The sequence below is a fragment of the Pan troglodytes genome, chromosome 19, assembly GCF_028858775.2.
Source record: "Pan troglodytes isolate AG18354 chromosome 19, NHGRI_mPanTro3-v2.0_pri, whole genome shotgun sequence".
Taxonomy (NCBI): domain Eukaryota; kingdom Metazoa; phylum Chordata; class Mammalia; order Primates; family Hominidae; genus Pan; species Pan troglodytes.
In genome coordinates, this window is record NC_072417.2 from 95,351,741 (window position 1) to 95,369,260 (window position 17,520).

The 17,520-nt window shown below is 63.8% G+C and overlaps 1 protein-coding gene across 18 annotated transcripts in view; it reads left to right on the plus strand.

Annotated features, from left to right (window-relative positions):
- Window positions 1-17,234, plus strand: part of ASPSCR1 (ASPSCR1 tether for SLC2A4, UBX domain containing) — a 40,751-nt gene extending 23,517 nt beyond the window's left edge. For 7 of the 18 annotated variants that reach the window (XM_024350752.3, XM_024350749.2, XM_063800040.1 and 4 more), the window contains exons 8-16: window positions 8,519-8,658; window positions 8,953-9,034; window positions 10,384-10,450; window positions 11,125-11,187; window positions 11,813-11,865; window positions 16,096-16,147; window positions 16,419-16,488; window positions 16,560-16,732; window positions 16,928-17,025. In XM_024350752.3, coding sequence (XP_024206520.2) covers window positions 8,519-8,658; window positions 8,953-9,034; window positions 10,384-10,450; window positions 11,125-11,187; window positions 11,813-11,865; window positions 16,096-16,147; window positions 16,419-16,488; window positions 16,560-16,732; window positions 16,928-16,941 — 714 coding nt within the window. In that variant the 3' untranslated portion in view covers window positions 16,942-17,025. Of the gene's footprint in view, window positions 1-8,518; window positions 8,659-8,952; window positions 9,035-9,534; window positions 9,632-10,171; window positions 10,451-11,124; window positions 11,188-11,812; window positions 11,866-16,095; window positions 16,148-16,418; window positions 16,489-16,559; window positions 16,753-16,927 lie in introns of all 18 variants that reach the window. The other 11 variants (XM_024350747.3, XM_016930950.4, XM_063800038.1 and 8 more) reach the window with 5 other exon arrangements.
- The last annotated feature ends 286 nt before the right edge of the window (window positions 17,235-17,520 follow it).

Sequence of the window (17,520 nt, forward strand, 5' to 3'; positions counted from 1 at the left end):
AGACGCCCCCCACAACTCGGCCTCCCGGCAGCTGGCACGAGGGCCGCTCCTGATCAAAGGCTGGGTCTGCCCGCACGGGCTGGCGGCTGCTGCCCTGCCTGCCCCTCCCGCCTCGGGGGTGAACCTTGCTCCTGGAGCCGGGGCCTGGGGTTTCCTCAGCACCCCTGCTCACACCCGGCCCTCTGTGGCTGACAGCCGGTGTGGGACTCGTGGGGCGGGGAGGAGCCTGTCCCAGGGTTTTGGGGGTAAACCAGCGGGGAGGAGGCTGGGCCTGGAGCGGGTCATGCACTGGGCGTGGTGAATACACCCTGCCTGGAACCCCCGTGTGCCTGGCAGGGCAGGTGCTGTTGACCCTGGGCAGTAGGTATTGGGCCAGGGGCTCCTGCCCCTGGACCCTGACGCCGGGCTAGACAGGAGCCCCCACATCCAACACGGTGCAGACTCCCATCCCTGCGGCCAGCCCAGTCAGTGGCCAGGGTGGCCCAGGTCCCTGCTATGCCTCATGGGTGTCTGAGGACAACCCTGGGCTCTGAGGCTGTCCCTAGGGGCACAGCCTGTGGCCTTGATTGGAATGGCTACCAAGCATGGCTGGCAGATGGCTCAATGGCTCAGCGACTTTGCAGGTGGCTGGCTGAGTCCCGGCTGTTTAGAAGCCTGGTGACTGACAGGCGCTTGTGTTTCGGTGAGGAACCCCGGGGGGTAGGGGGTGGATGCTCGCCACTGGGGCTGTGGGGAGAACTGGGAGTGTGGGGCTCCGTACTGGGCGAGTTGGCTGCTGCAGGGCGCAGACCCCACTGGCCCCTTCTGGCCTGGACTCTCCTCCCTGTTGGGCCCAAGAGCCCCTGGTTGGGATTGTTCCAGGAACTCAGGTCAGGGGCCCCGTCAGCCCTTCCCGGGCTCCCCCAGGAGCAGCCTCCAGACTCTGCCCTGCGGATGAGCCCCCTCACCAAACTGCTTTTCCTGCCTGTCCAGGGGTGTTGGTGCGCTTTATCCACAGTGACACACGCCTGCCACACCGTAACGTGCCCAGCTCCAGACGGGCTCATGGTCAGCCCAGGCTGCAGCAGTCCTGAATCCTGTTCTTATTTTTCTTTTCTTTTTTGAGACGGAGTCTTGCTCTGTTGCCCAGGCTGGAGTGCAGTGGCGCAGTCTCAGCTCACTGCAAGCTCTGCCTCCTGGGTTCACGCCATTCTCCTGCCTCAGCCTCCCGAGTAGTTGGGACCACAGGCGCCCGCCACCACACCTGGCTAATTTTTTGTATTTTTAGTACAGACGGGGTTTCACCGTGTTAGCTACGATGGTCTCGATCTGCTGACCTCATGATCTACCCGCCTTGGCCTCCCAAAGTGCTGGGATTACAGCCACCGTGCCCAGCCTTCTTTTCTTTTCTTTTTCTTTTTCCTTTTTTTTTTTTGAGACACAGTCTCGCTCTCTTGCCCAGGCAGGAGTGCAGGGGCACAATTACGGCTCACAGCAGTCATGACCTTCCATCTCAGCCTCCCAAGTAGCTGGGACTGCAGGTGTGAGCCACTGCACCTGGCCTCTTTTCATCTTCTAAAGTATTTTTCTTTTTAAAATTAAAAAGTGATTTTTTTCTTATGAGTACCTCATGCTTTATATTTTCATCTTTTCATTTTCATTTTATTTTATTTTATTTATTTTTTTGAGACAGTCTCGCGCTGTCACCCAGGCTGGAGTACAATGGCACGATCTCGGCTCACTGCAACCTTCCCCTCCCAGTTCAAGTAATTTTTCTGCCTCAGCCTCCCGAGTAGCTGGGATTGATTACAGGTGTCTGCCGCCTGTAATTTCTGTGTTCTTTGTAGAGAAGGGGTTTTGCCATGTTGGTCAGGCTGGTCTCGCACTCCTGACCTCAGGTGATCCACTTGCATCGGCCTCCCAAAGTGCTGGGATTACAGGTGTGAGCCTCTGTGCCCAGCCTATTTTTATTTTTATTTTTATTTTTTGAAACAGAGTCTCACTCTGTTGCCCAGGCTGGAGTGCGGTGGCATGATCTCAGCTCACTGCAACCTCCACCTCCCGGGTTCAAGTGATTCTGCTGCCTCAGCCTCCTGAGTAGCTAAGAGGCGCCTGCCACCATGCCCGGCTAATTTTTGTATTTTTAGTAGAGATGGGGTTTTACCATGTTTGTCAGGCTGATCTCAAATTCCTGACCTCAGGTGATCTGCCTGCTTTGGCCTCCCAAATTGTTAGGATTACAGGCGTGAGCCACCGCGCCCGGCCTGTTTTCATCTTTTTAAAATAACTTTTTTTTTTTCGAGACAGGGTCTGTCTATGTTGCCTAGCCTGGAGTGTGGTGGTGCGATCTCTGCTCACTGCAACCTCCGCCTCCCGGGTTCAAGCGATTTTCGTGTCTCAGCCTCCTGAATAGCTGGGATTACAGGTGCCTGTTTAGTAGAGATGGAGTTTTCGTCATGTTGACAGGCTGCTCTTGAACTCCTGACCTTAGGTGGTCTGCCGGCCTTGGCCTCCGAAAGAGCTGGCACTACAGGTGTGAGCCACCATGCCCGGCCTAAAATAACTTTTCTTGGCTGGGTACAGTGGCTCGCACCTATAATCACAGCACTTCGGGAGGCCGAGCTGGGAGGATCTCTTGAGCCTAGGGGTTTTAGACCAGCCTGGGCAACATAACGAGACCCCATCTCTACAAAGGAAATTTAAAAATTAGTAGGGCGTGGTGGTGTGTGCCTGTAGCCCCAGCTGCTTGGGAGGCTGAGACGGGAGGATTGCCTGAGCCTGAGAGATCAAGACTGCAGTGAGCTGAGATTGCACTGCTGCACTCCAGCCTGGGCAACAGAGCGAGACGCTGTCTCAAAACAGAAACGTCTCTGCTTTGGGCCTTCCTTGTTGGCCTCTCCCCAGCCACGTGGCCACTCGCTGGCAGGCCCGGGCCATGAGCATCGGTGCAGACGCTGTGCTCAGCCTGGGGGCGGCGCCGTCTCCTCTGGGTGGGATTCGAGGCCTGATGCCTCTGCTTGGTGCAGGAGGGTTGTCGTGCTGAGGGTGTTCCCCGTGTAAAATTTGGGCATGGAGTTTGTGGTGTCTTCAGAGGCAGTCCCGCCTGCGTCCTTTGTGCACGCCTGTCCACGCCGGTCGCAGCGGTCTCCTCACAGAGCCCGCGCCCGCGCCCAGGCCCGCCTCTCGCCCTGGCACAGCCTCTCCTGCTGTGCACGTCCCAGGCCTTTGATGGCGTCCACGTGCTCCGCCGCCTGCCTCCGAGGGTGGCCGGGGCGCTGAGTAACTCGGGAGGTTTGGCCCGTGTCTGGCGTAGTGATTCACTGAAGCTCAGAGCCTCCAGGGGAAACTCCACACTCCCTCTCACCGGAGCCCTGGCGGGGCAGGCCGGGCCGAGACGGGGGGAGGGAGGGAGGCCGGGAGGGAAAAACACAAACCCTCAGAGACGCTGGAAACTCTGAGGTTGGGGCCACCTCCGAACGGGTTCACATTTTTCCTCTGTGTGTCATCACATCCTGGAAAATTACTGTCAAGAAAAGGAGACCTCTGGGCAGTGTCCCGGCCTGTGTGCATGCCCCTGGCGCCCTCACCCCGCAGCCCCCAGCCTCCCTCCCCTCGGTTTCCCAGCTCAGCGGCCCAGGGATGCCCCAGCACTGTCTGCTGTGAGGCTGCGCGCCTGCAGGGCTGTCCCCGGCATCCCTGACAGCGTCCCTGTCCTCGGTCCTGCCCGTCCTTTCTGGCCTTTCTCCGGCCCCCTTCCGGTTTCGGGGCATCTGGATAAATGGTTAGCATCATTGTGGTCCGGTCCTTGCGGCCCTCCTGGAGGCCGGGACCTGGGGGTCCAGCGGGGGCCTGGGTTTGCAGGAGACAGGAAGGGGCTAAAGGGGCAGAAGCATGCAGGGGCTTCACCTGCAGGAGGAGTCGGGTCTTTCACAGCTGCCCGGCCACCCTCGGAGTCTGAGAGGCCATCACACCTTTCCCTCATGGTGCCAGCTGGACCCTCCACGCTCCTTGCCTCCTTGTGTGTCATGTGGCAGCCATAGTCACCCCCACCCTGTGGCGCATTTTGAGCTTCTGGGGAGCTCAGCACACACAGCTCCTGTGAAAGTGCCAGTGCCAGCTGCTGGACCCTGCTGTGCCCCCGGCATCACCCCTGTCCTCTGAGACCTCTGACTCTGCCCAGCAAGAGGGGCAGGGTCGGGAAGAAGGGGGTGTGGGGCCTTTGGAAGCCGGGCCCAGGCAGTGAGGCGGAAACCAGGCCGGGCTCAGCATAGCGAGCTCCTCCTGGTGGAGGCACTGGTGTCCGGGGGCATCAGTGGCACAGAGAAGGTTCCGGGCTCCATCTCCTGAACCTGTCTGGAAGAGCCCAGCTGCTCCCATGGACCTGCGACCTGCTGCCCGGGGCCGGGGGTCTGGGCCTCTTTGCATCGGCTCAGGGGAGGCCATCCGTGGCTGGGCGAGGGTCAGCTGCCATTTGGATGCCCCGGCAGCCGTGGGGCTCTCGCCTCTGCCAGAGCAGGCAGCTTCCGAGGTGGCAAGGGCTTTGGGGAGCAGCGGGAGGCCTGGGGGTGCCGAGTGTTCCGGAAATATTGCTGGTTCTTCTGGGGCAGTCCTGGCCCGCTGGGCAGAGCAGAACATGGCCTCTGCTCAGTGGCAGGGTGGGGCGCCGGGGTGGCGGAAACATGAGGCCGCGTGAAGTGGGCATCAGTTGGGCCCTGGGGTTTGGGCTCGGAGGCCTGCGGGGCAGTGGTCCCCCGGCTCTTGCTGCCCTGCGGTTCAGTTCCTCCTGCTGCCGCGCCTGTGTGCCCCGTGGGTCGGCAGGTCTCGTGAGAGGCCTCATCTGAGACAGGAAGCCCCACGCAGGCTTCTGGAAGGCTCCTCCTGGCTCTCAGCCACCCCGTTGGCTGAGTGAGACTGACCCCAGCAGCTTCCTGAGGCGTGGCAAGGCCCCCAGGGACACCTGGCGGCCACACACCTGGGGGACCCCACCAAGGCTGAGACCCAGGTTGGGGCCCCCTGCACTGCTGAGGTTTGGGCCTCATTCCCCGCTGGCCCTCTGTCTGCTTGGGAGCTTTCCAGGTGGGGATGTTCGTAGGGACAGTGGTATGGCATCCAGTTGCCTCCTCCCTGAAACCTTCAACCCGAACCTCACTCAGCACAGAGAATTGGGGGCCAGACCACTGCGGACGGAGGCGTCCTGCTGACACAGCCCCTGTCGGGATGTGGGAAGGGGCGGAGGCACAGCTCCAGCCCCAGCGTGACCGTGTGTGTGGGAAAACCGTCCGGGTACTTGGGGACAGCAGGGACATTTCCAGTGTGGGTGTGTGAGAGCCACCTCCCCCATGCGGTGGGCCCTGGTGTGATGCTGGCAGCTGGGACAAGAGTCCTTCTCTCAGCAGATGCTGCTGTGCTCCTGGGGCACAGTCTGTGGTTTTCTTTTGTGTGCATGTCCATGCTTGGGTGTGCGTGCATGTCCATGCTTGGGTGTGTGTGCATGTCCATGCTTGGGTGTGTGTGCATGTCCATGCTTGGGTGTGTGTGCATGTCCTTGCGTGTGCGTGTCCTTGCGTGTGTGTGTCCTTGCGTGTGCACGTGTGCGCTTGGGGGCATGTGTGTGTCCTTGCGGGTGCACATGCGTGCTTGGGGGGTGTGTGCATGTCCTTGTGGGTGCACGTGTGTGCACGGGTGTGTGTGTGTGCGTCCTTGCATGTGCACGGGTGTGTGTGTGTGTGTGTCCTTGCGGGTGCATGTGCATGCTTGGGGGGGCGTGTGCGTGTCCTTGCGGGTGCACGTGCGTGTTTGGGGGTGTGTGTGTGTCCTTGCGGGTGCACGTGTGCTTGGGTGCATGCAGGTGTGTGTGTATATGCATGTCTGTGTGTGCACATGTGTGCATGCATGTTTGCCCCAGAGCGGAAGGAAAGTGAATGCAGCCGAATGATCACATCTGCATGAGGGGTGTTCACTGTTGTGTCTGCCCATCTTTCTGTGGGCTGAAATATTTCAAAATAAGAAATTGAGGGGAAAGAGAAAGGAGGGTGCTTGTCTCTCTCCTTGCCTTCTGCTCCTCCTCCCTGTGTTGGAGGCTCCAGGACGCCTCACCCCAGGTTGACGTCATTTTTGGCCTGCACACGCAGCCCCTTTCTTTTCTCCGGGCACCGGCGAGGAGGCTGGGGACGGGGGACGGGAATTCCCCCAGGGGCCAGGCCTTGACTGCCCTGCAGGGCCCTCGCTGTCGCTTTTTTCCCTCACAATGTCTCATCCCTCAACCTCTGTTTTCCATCCAAAGGCATCTCTGTGAATCCACCTGGCGCGGGAGCGGCGCTGATGCCACAAATGCGGGCCAGACTGCTGGGCAGAGCTCACCAGTCAACAGGGCTGGGTGTGGCTGAGGCAGCCCTGAGACCCCAGGCCCTGCCGCTGCGGCTCCCGCTTCCCGGCCCCTCTTCTCTGTGGGACGGAAAGTCTCTCCTGGGGAAGGCTCGGAGCTGAGCTGATGGGTGTTTGAAGTTTCTCCACACACAGGGTCCCCTGGCATCTCCCTCTGTCATTTGGTGGCCAAGTGACATTTCCCAGCAGCCCTACTGCAGATGCCGTATGTTCTCGGGGTGACTCAGGTGGCCTGGGCCCTTCTGGTAGCCGCTTATCCAGCCTGACCCCAGGCTCCAGCGAGGCTGCTCCGGATCGGGGCTGCTCTGCCCAGGTGAAGGGCGGGTGTGGGAGGTTTCCGTAGAGGCCGCTCTCCCCTGCTACCCCGGCCCCGTGTGGGACCCTGGGTCTGTCTGACAGACAGAGGCTTCCTGAGCCAGGCCCTTGGGATGACGGGTAGGAATCTAGGGTGGATCCACAGGAATTAGAGATTTTATCAGTTTTGTTTTCCAAATGAAGTCAACAGCCCCCTAGCAGCGTGATGCTGATGGTCCTGTCCCCTATGGCCCCCATCCTGGAGGCACCCTGGTGTGGGCTGTGGGCCTGGGGGTCCTTGGCACTGTCCAGTATGCGGACGTGCTAGCAGCCCACATTTCCCCCAGTGACCACCAGGCTGTGCCCTGGACATGGCCGTCTGAGCACGTCGTGTCCTGGGGCCCCGTCTGGTGGTCAGGCTCAGTGCGAGCCCATCAGGGGTACTCTGCCCGTCTGGGAAGACAGTGTGGCTTCTGGGGGCTCCTCCAGGGAGGCTCTGGACCAGGCTGCAGAGGATGCCAACCTGCCACAGGCTGGCCTGGCCGCTCATGGACATGGCGGCTCCTGGCCCAGGGTATCTCCCCTGGGAACCCAGGCGTGCTCGCGGCCCTCTGGAATGCAGGCGCTGGGGCTGTGGGGGGCCGCCTGGCGCCTGGCATCTTGTTATAAAAAGCTCTGGCGCAGGCTGCTCTCAGTGGCTGCAGGATGGTTGTGGCTTTGGAAGGGCAGCCCCCAGGGGCCTTGGTCAGCCACCTGTGGGCCCCACTGCCGAGCCGTGGTCAGCCCTCACTGGCTGCCCTGCCATGACGCTGCTGAGGCCAGTGCAGCTCCTGCCAGACTCCCGTGACAAGTCATAACAGAGCCACATGCCGGGTGGCTGCAGGGCCCTGTCGCCCACAGCAGTCGAGGTCTCAGGTGTGTCTGGAGGGCAGCCCTGGAGACACCTGGGACAGGCGTACCTCTGGCAGGCGCACCCTGGCTGTCACCCAGTGTGGGCATGGTGGGGTTGCTGGAATGCTGTGTAGGGCAGGAGGCAGCAGCCCGTGGCTGGGTGGGAGACTGCAGGGTAGACGGGATGGGACCAGGAGGGTTGTTCCCAGGGACTGCCAAGCCATCCCCAGGTGTCAAGAGTGTGAGGTAGGAGTGGGAGCCCAGAGCCGGCTCCAGGCCACCCCAACTCCCGACAGCTCTCGGCTGTTCTGTGTGAGGGGGGACGGGGCCGAGTGTGGGTCGGCGCAGTGCTGAGGTGTCTCACGTACCCCAGCACTGTGCTGAATGCATTGAAATCACTGCCCAGGGCTCCGCGAGCTGCACGGCCCGGCTTTGTCAATTTCATTGCTGTTGATGCCAATTAGGGGTGACGCTGTCCCTCCCGCATCCCAGGGTGGGCAGAGGGAGGGGCCGGCTTGTTCCCTGGGGGCAGGCGTGCATGGAGTCAGCCTGGCCATGGAGCTGTGGCCAAGAGGGCAGCGGGGGCAGCTGGACTGGGGTTTTTGCCGACGCTCTAATTTGGCGGCTGTCGCCACCCCTCCCCCCCCACGGAGACCCTGACGTGGCCTGAGCCAGACTCCAGGGGCCATGTGCCCTGCTGGGGAGCAGGGGCTCAGCATCAGGTCTGGTGCACTGACTGGGAGAGGGGGGTCTCCAGCCCTGGACAGGCCCTGAGTGGGGTGGGGTCCCCCAGCTGCTGTGCCCAGCCCTGCCCCCAGGACCTGGCCTTGGCCCTGCGCTGGCCGGGGCCAGGGAGGGAGTGGGCCCAGCTCCCAAGTCTGTGTGACCACCTCGGCTGGGGCACTGACAGCCCGGGGTGCGGAGGGCCCAGCCCATGACACCCGCCGTCAGCCGCGCCCTCTGCCTCCAGCCCGTGGACCGGGAGCCGGTGGTGTGCCACCCCGACCTGGAGGAGCGGCTGCAGGCCTGGCCAGCGGAGCTGCCTGATGAGTTCTTTGAGCTGACGGTGGACGACGTGAGAAGACGCTTGGCCCAGCTCAAGAGTGAGCGGTGGGTGCCCCCTCAGTGCCTCCCGGCATCTTCGCGCCAGGGTTTGCCCCATCGGGTGCTTGTGTTGCCCGCTGTCCCCAGTGCCAGCACTGGCTCCCGGCCCAGGTCCCTGACAGGCTGCCCTTAACAGGACCTCAGAGGGTTGGGGCCCAGGGAGGGGCGTCCAGACCTTCCTGCCTTGTGTGGGGAGAGCAGCCCACTCCCACCCTGGAGGGTGCAGGTGAGGAGCCCGGGGCCTGTTGCCAGGGCCCCCATTCTGACCAGAAGCCCTGTTCCTTCCCCTCCTCACCACAGGAAGCGCCTGGAAGAAGCCCCCTTGGTGACCAAGGCCTTCAGGGAGGCGCAGATAAAGGAGAAGCTGGAGCGCTACCCAAAGGTCTGCAGATAGGATGTGGGGGCGACTGAGGCACAGCTCTGACGGGGCCCCCCTGAGGTCTACGGATGGGACATAGGGGTGACTGAGGCACAGCTCTGAGGGGGCCCCCTGTGAGGTCTGTGGACGGGATGGGGCGACTGAGGCACAGCTCTGAGGGGCCCCCCCTGAGGTCTACGGATGGGATGTAGGGGTGACTGAGGCACAGCTCTGAGCGGGCCCCCCGTGAGGTCTGTGGACAGGACGTGGTGGCGACTGAGGCACAGCTCTGAGGGGGCCCCCTGTGAGGTCTACCGATGGGACGTAGGGGCGACTGAGGCACAGCTCTGAGGGGGCCCCCTGTGAGGTCTGTGGACGGGACGTGGGGGCGACTGAGGCACAGCTCAGCAGGGCCCCCCCGTGGTGGCGCGCATGCCCTTAGTGGCCAGTCGATCCTCCCCTGCTCATGATTTAGAATGAAACCTTTTTTTTTTTTTGAGACGGAGTCTCTCTCTGTCGCCCAGGCTGGAGTCAGTGGTGCCATCTCAGCTCACTGCAAGCTCCGCCTCCCGGGTTCAAGTGGTTCTCCTGCCTCAGCCTCCCAAGTAGCTGGGATTTCAGGTACCTGCTACCACTAGCTCGGCTAATTTTTGTTGTTTTTTTTTTTTTTTTTACTAGAGATGGAGTTTTACCATGTTGGCCCAGCTGGTCTCGAACTCCTGACCTCAGGTGATCTGCCCGCCTCGGCCTCCCAAAGTGCTGGGATTACAGGCTTGAGCCACCACACCTGGCTGAATGAAACTTTAAACAGCACATTTGAGCCGGGCGTGGTGGCTCACGCCTGTAATCTCAGCACTTTGGGAGGCCAAGGTGGGCGGATCATGAGGTCAGGAGATCGAGACCATCCTGGCTGACACGGTGAAACCCCATCTCTACTAAAAATACAAAAAATTAGTCAGGAGAGGTGGCGCACGCCTGTAGTCCCAGCTACTCGGGAGGCTGAGGCAGGAGAAAGGCGTGAACCCGGGGGGAGGTGGAGCTTACAGTGAGCCGAGATCACGCCACTGCACTCCAGCCTGGGCGACAGAGCGAGACTCCATCTCAAAAAAAAAACAAAAAACAAAAACTAGCACATTTGAACCCAGGTCAATGTGGTTTTAGAACGCAGGCCGCTGTGCACACGCACGGCACTTGGCTGTCTCCATGCCCAGCCTGCCACGGGGGAGTCGAGGCCCAGGCCCTGATTGGGGGTGGCTGCTTCTGCCTGCCCCAGCCCTGGTGTCCATGGCCCAGCGTGGGCCGAGTGGGGAGGCCACGCCCTGGTCCCTGGTGCAGCTCCGGCCGTCCCTCCGACCCTTCCCTGTCTGGCCTAGGTGGCTCTGAGGGTCCTGTTCCCCGACCGCTACGTCCTACAGGGCTGCTTCCGCCCCAGCGAGACAGGTGGGCAGCGCTGTGGGGTGTCCGGGGATGGGGGGCGGGGGCCCATGGGGCCTCTCCCGGCTCCTTCCTTCCAGGCCACAGGATTGCAGCCACCTGGCCTGCGGGCTCCAGGGCACTGGGTGGGTGCGGGTGCTGGTGTCCCCTTGGGGGTGCAGAGGCATCCCAGTTCGCAGAGTGTCAGGCAGGCTGGGCGCTTGCTCCAGGTGCCCGGCCCCAGCTCAGGGAGCCCGTGGTCCTGAGTGCTCACGTCGCCCACCTACTGGGCATGGGTGGGGCAGAGGGGCACCCAGAGGAAGGCACCCTACCCCGGGAGGAGGGCAGTGGTGCTGTGACATTCAGGGGCTTGTGACCTGTACCCAGACAGCCGGGCGGCAGCAGCCCAAGGTCACAGGGGCCTCCCCCAGGGAAAGGGAAGCGCTTAGGCTGGGGCGGGGGTGGGGCTGGGGGGCAGCGGGTGGCAGTGGGAGTGCTCTCCAGCAGGGCGGGGGTCCCAAGTGTGGCCCGCACGGTGGCCCAGCCACGCCGAGCACCTGGAGTGCTGTGGGAGGAACAGGGCTGAATTCCCACCCCTCGGGGAAAGGCCCAGGAGGGTGGGAGCCGTGGCCCAGGTGCTGGGGCAGCCGGGGGCTGGCGTGGTGGAAGAGCTGTCTGTATGCTCTTTTTCTCCTCTGCAGTGGGGGACTTGCGAGACTTCGTGAGGAGCCACCTGGGGAACCCCGAGCTGTCATTTTACCTGTGTACGTTTTTTCTCCCGAGCCCACTCCTGCCTCTAGTGCTCGGGGCCTTGGTGCTGTGGGCACACCGCCCGTCCCAGCTGGGGCTCGTGGCAGCTTCTCCACAGGAGCAGCATCTGTGGCCTCCCGCCCAGCTGCCTCCTGCAGCCCATGGTGTCTGTGTGGAGACCTAGGAGGGCCCTTCTCCCCGAGCCAGGCGGTGGGAGCCAGGCTTCCTGCCTTCTGTCTCAGCGCCCTGCTCCCCTCTGGAGCCCTGCTGCACCCCAGCCTGGTCCCCACCCCTGGGGCTCAGGCCACTCCTGCCCGAGGGCTGTGGGAAGGGTGGGTGGACAGGGAGTGGCTGGCCTCCCGTGGAGGGCGTCTAGGTGGCAAAGGGTCAGGCTGCCCACTGCAAGGGGAGCCGGGCTGCACGGGTGGTGTCCCCTGCAGGTGGGCCTGCCCCCCACCGGCCCTTCCGAGCCCTCAGCTGGAGTTTCTGCAGCAGGAGTGTGGGCACAGGGTGTGCTCGTGAGGGGCTCTTCTGCCCCACTTGAGGCGTCACCCCCATCTGCAGGCCTGTCTTCCTTCGGGAGCATGGATGGGCGAGGTCCCCGGTGCTTCCTAACATGTAGGTGCCTTCTCTCCTCAGTCGTCACCCCTCCAAAAACAGTCCTGGATGACCACACGCAGACCCTCTTTCAGGTACCTGAGGGCCTCCCTGGGGTGCTGCGGGGCGGGGCCCTCCAGGGAGGGCAGGACGAGAGGGTGAGGCCTCGGGCAGGAAGGAGGGGCCTGGCAGGCGCTGGGGCAGGATAATAAAGCCTTTGAGAGCCGGTGGGTTCCGAGGGGGCCGTGGGCCTCTGAAGTTGTTTCTGACAGGGCTTTCCAGCCTCCTCTGCTTCCTGCCTGGCCCCGGGTGGGAAAGGGCCTGCTAGGCGGCCTGCCTGAACTGAGGCCGCTTGGAGGTCTCGGCCCCCCTGGGCTGCTGTGCTGGGGCCAAGGCGGCAGCAGTCCCTGCCCAGGGGTCTGGGTGAGGAAGGGCCCGGCAGGCCTCGGAGCAGGGCTCAGGGAGCCCCAGAGGGACCAGGCCCTCAGCTGGAGGCGGCCGCCTTGGGCTTCGGCTGCCAAGCCCGTGTTCCTGCCCCTTCCCCCTGCCCGGCCTCTCCCACTGGTCCCCCGGTCCCTGCTAGGAACGCCCTGGTGCCCATAGCTGTCCGCTGCTTCTGTGGGTCCCTGCCACCTCCCTGAGGGCTCCTGAGGGTGGGGCCAGGGTGAGGGTGCCGGGTCCCCAGCCCTGCTGGGCCGCCCTCCAGAGCCAGAAGCAGTGAATGTCCTGTCCTTGGCCTGTGGGAGAGCTGCCTGGGGCCTTCCAAAGCCCTCTGGCCTAATGGTTTCCTCTTCAAAGCCTCTTCAGATATTTTAATTAGCCACAGAGGCGGGGTTTTTTTTTAAGTGGCCACAGGCCTCTGCAGAGGCCTGGGTTGGAGGTGAGAAGCTTGCTCACTGCCTGGGGCTGCAGCCACTTGCTGAGCTGGGGCAAGAAGGCTGGCAGCTGCCAGGGGTGATCAGGAGCAGGACTGAGCGGGATTCCCTGCAGCGGAGGCAGGGGAGGGGTGAGACAGTCCCCTCTCAGCCCCCCGAGCTGCCGGGCGGACTCCGGGCCTCCTTCCTCCGTCTCCATCCCCTCCCTTGCTGGCCAGCCAGTTGATAAACATTGAATTTGGAAGATGCCTTGGGATGGAGAAGGACCAGTGCCCAGGCCTGCAGCCCACCCTCCCGCTGGGAGGCCCCTGAGAGCACTGGGGTGCTGCTGCCCTGTTTCTGGGGACGCTTGGCTTCCCTACCAGCCACCGTCTCCTGCCCTCCATCAGCTGGGCTCTAGCCTCGGGGCCTCTCGGGGTGGTGTCCCCGGTGACGTGCCTGCCTGCCTGCCTGCCGTCAGAGAGCTGGCAGGGCTGAGGGAAGGAAGCCTGCCTCCCTGGCAGGCAAGCAGGCGGCGGGCGCGGAAGCACCAGCTTTCATGTCTCTGGCAGAGCCCCACTCCGGCTGCCTGCTGCCTGGGGGGTGTCCAGGGGCCGGCCCCCGGCTTCTGAGAGGGACAGCGTGCGTGGGTGTGGGGGCTCCGGTAGCCCGTCAGCCCTCTGTGGCCCTGGCCCAGGAGAGTGCAGGTTTTCTGGGAGGGCTGGGAGGAGGCGGCCAGGAGTGAGGACAGGGAATTGTGAGCAGTGTGGGGGCACCACTGTGGGGAACAAAGCCCCCCGCCCCTGCCTGAAACCTGCGTCCTGGCCCTGGGCATCAGGGCTGGCCCTGCCCTGGTGTCCTCACACAGTCACTTCTGTGTGCGGTCCGCGTCCTCAGGTCATGAGGAAGGTCACCCTGGGCTAGGCCCACCTTTGATGTCACGGTCACCTCACTTATCTCTTCAAAGGCTCTGCTGTTTGGGCTTCCTTCCATTGGCTTTGCGGGGGGCAAGCCTGGCTCCTAACACCCTCCGTTTGTTGGAGCTCTCAGGCTGCCTCTGGGGACCATCTGCCAGGACACAGGCCACCCTTGCTGCCTGGTTCCCCACTCCCCAAGCCACTCACCTGGCAGGGCGTGACTGGCACTTCTGGCCTGAGTGCCTGCTGGGCGCCCGCCCCTAGCCAGTTCTGTCGTCCTTCCTTTCCACCCAGGACAGCCCTGTCCTGCACTGCCGTGTCGCCCACTGCCGGGGCCTCTCTGGGACCAACAGGCCCCCTTCCTTCCACCCACCAGGCCCTACCCCACCTGGACCCTCTGAAATGTTCCTCGTTGACAAATGGTCTTGCAGAAGGCAGGATGGCTCCTGCAGCCCCCACTCCCGCTCTGTGGGTGGATGCCCCATCTCTCCCTGCCCAGGCACTGTGGTGCCTTCTCCCTCCCGGGCACCGTGGTGCCACCTCCCTCCCAGACACCATGATGCTGCCTCCCTCCCGGGCTCTGTGGTGCCATCTCCCTGCCCAGGCACGGTGGTGCCGCCTCCCTCCCAGGCGCCGTGGTGCCGCCTCCCTCCCGGGCGTCTTGAGCTGCAAGGGCTCTTGGCTTCGTTCCCCGGAGGGTGGTGCTGTTCTCGTTGGAGGGGGCGGCCAGGCGCTGGGCCACGTGTGCATGCAGCCCCTACAGAGTTGCTGCCCCGTGGGGGTTGACGTGGGCCTCCTTTTGGAAGCTCTTCCTGGCAACACTGAGTGGGGCAAGGGGTTGGCAGCAGAGAGGCGGCTGGATTTGGGGCCCCAGTGTCCTGGGCGGCAGCTAGGGAGGGGCCGGCTCCAGGCCCTCAGGCTGTGTCAGGGCAGGGCGGGCACCCCCACTTCTCCCTGTCAGCCGAGGGAGCCAGGCAGGGGCAGCCTGAGACATCCTGGGACAGTGCTGGTGGGGAGAGGCCCCTCAGCCTGTGCCTCCCTCAAAGGCCCTTCCCAGGCCCTGCTCTGGCTGGGGAGACGGTGTGACCCACCTTCCCTTTCCAGCCCCAGCTTGGTGACCGGGGGGACGGTGTGACCCACCTTCCCTTTCCAGCCCCAGCTTGGTGACCGGGTAGCTCCATTCACCCTGGGTCCCTCGCTGAAATGGTGCCTGGGACCAGAGCAGAGAACACCCTTGCCAGTGGTAGGAGATGGAGGCGACGTGGACTCTGGGAGGCTTCTTTTTTGGGGTCCATCCAGAGGCCGAGCCTCTCCAAGCACTGGTCAGCCTTCATGCCACCCGGTCTGCCGACCCTCCTCTCCACCATCCCCTCGTCCGAGCAGTGGCGATCCCTCCCGTGTCAAGGCTGGGCACAAGCACGTGGGGACAGGCCGGGTAGGCTGCCTGGCTCAGTGCTCCCTGCACAGAGGCGCAGACAGAGAGCCCAGGTGCCCCAGGCCCAGCTGCCAAGCCTACTTCCCTCTCCTGGTGTTCCCGAGTCCTGCCCGCCCCTTTCTGCGCGTCCCGTGGGGCAGTGCTGGTTGAGGGTCCTGGCCTGTGGGGGCTATGATGAGAACCAGGTGCCTCTCTGCATCGGTGGCCTCTGAGGGAGCCCTCTCGCCCGGCAGCAGGTGGGATGCAGATGGGGCTGGCCAGGCCTCCTGTGCCCACAGCAGCCTCTGGGCAGTGTCCCCTGGGCTTCTGTGAGCAGCCGCAGCCTGGGTGTGAATCTTGGAGGCCCGCTGGTGGCGGAGCATGCTCTCCATCTGGGAGAGGCTGAGACCACGGCGGCTCCTGGCGCTGTCCTCCCCGTGCCCCCTTCCTGGCTCCCCAGCTTCCGGCGCCTCTCCAGGGCCACTCGGGCAGCCCCTGCCCACCCCACAGGCCCTTCTCTGCTCACAAGGCTTTGATCCCAGGCGGCACAATTGGGTTTTCAAAGCATTCACGGCCCTTGTTTGTGTCCCTGGGCCCCCGGCTGGAGGCTGAGGTTTCGGCGTTCCTGGGCCTGGCCTTTGAAGCTTCCTCTTATTAATCTTTTAACATCCCCCAGCCCCACCCCCACCCCCAGCCTGTGGCCCTGAGCAGCCTGGAGCCGGGAGGGGGAATCTGGAGCTGGGAGGGAGATACCCCAGCCTGGCAGCTGCACCCCTCCACGGTGGTTCCGGCGCATCCGCCAGGACCCGCCACGCCTGGCCCCTCCTTCCTTGGGTGCAGAGGCCAGAGGAGGGAGGACTGTGATGCTGCATGGCTTGAGGACCCTCGAGGCCCCAGCCTTCAGCTGGCTTGGGGCTTGGGGTGGTCCCATGGAGGGCGCTGGTCCCAGGACGCCCTGGCCTTGCTTACAGGGGTAGGGCTGGTGTCAGGCAGGAAGCTGGGCGATGGGCTCATGGGGGCCGGGCAGGCAGAGCCTGCCTGAGGGTGGAGCTGGGGCCTGGCCCTGGGGGTGTGGCTGCCTTCACAGCAGGGGGGTGCTCTGCCCACACCCGGCCCCTGAGCCCCCCGCCCTCCCTGCAGGCGAACCTCTTCCCGGCCGCTCTGGTGCACTTCGGAGCCGAGGAGCCGGCAGGTGAGTGTCAGTGGTTGGGGCCAGTGTCGGAGTCCAGCCAGCCTGTCCCTGGACCTCAGAGCCAGCTGCCCGGGAGGGCGTTCGGTCTGGGGCCTCCTTTGGGTCTGAGAGGGAGATCTGCGGCCCCCAGTAACCACCTCCCCGAGAGAGGACTGGGACAGCCACCTGCTGGCCACCCCCTCCCAGAGCTGAGTGCTGGTGGGCAGATGCTGGGTGGATGGTGAGTGGGTCCCTCCTCAGAGGCTCAGGGTGAGCTTGGGCCTCCCTGCAGGTGTCTACCTGGAGCCTGGCCTGCTGGAGCATGCCATCTCCCCATCTGCGGCCGACGTGCTGGTGGCCAGGTAAGTGCCGGTGGGTCTGGGGGCACCTCCCGTGGCGGCACTCACCACTCTGTGTCTTCGCCTCCCCACAGGTACATGTCCAGGGCCGCCGGGTCCCCTTCCCCATTGCCAGCCCCTGACCCTGCACCTAAGTCTGAGCCAGCTGCTGAGGAGGGGGCGCTGGTCCCCCCTGAGCCCATCCCAGGGACGGCCCAGCCCGTGAAGAGGAGCCTGGGCAAGGTGCCCAAGTGGCTGAAGCTGCCGGGTACTGCGGCTGGGTGGAAGGTGGGGTGCTGTGGCCGGGTGGAGGGCGGGGGTCCGGGTGCCGTGGCAGGGTCAGTGGGCCGGGGGGCTAGGTGCTGTGGCCGGCAGGGCCGAGTGCTTCAGCCGGGCTGGTGGGCGGGTGGCCGGGTGGTGAGAGCCCGGGGTGTGTGGTCACCCTGGTGTGTCTGCACTACAGCCAGCAAGAGGTGAGAGCTGCCAGCCTGAGGTGCCCACTCCGCCAGCCACAGGATCACCTCCTCTGCCAGCAGGAATAAAGACTTGTGCATCCCTCAACGCCTTCCTGTCGTGCTTCCTCCAGAAAAGGGCCCCCGTCCTCTGCCCTGGCTCAGCTGGACCGCAGGGTCCAGGCCTGAGAGCCTGGTGGACCATGGTGTGGGCCCCTGAGGAGCCTGGTGGACCGTGGTGTGCATCCTGAACCCGTGTGGGTCTCCTCTTCGTTTTTAACCTAACAGTTATTTACACTTCCTCCAAGGAGAACAGAAGTGCTTGAGGAAAGTCTTTTGGGGGAAATTACCTGCAACCCAGGAGCCAAGCCCCGGGCCAGGAGCTGGGGGAGGAGCTAGTAGGTCACCCCACATCCGTAGGGCAAGGCCTGGCCTCAGGCCTCCTGCTGCCCCCGAGCGGGCTATAGTGCTGGGTTCTGGCCCTGGTCCACCCTGCAGCCAGCCTCCCCAGCAAGTCTGATGACTTCCACAGGCTCCCAGGGCTTTCAAACTGACCTACTGAGGTGGGCAGGGCGGGGAAGGGGTGGATCCCAGCAGCCCTGCC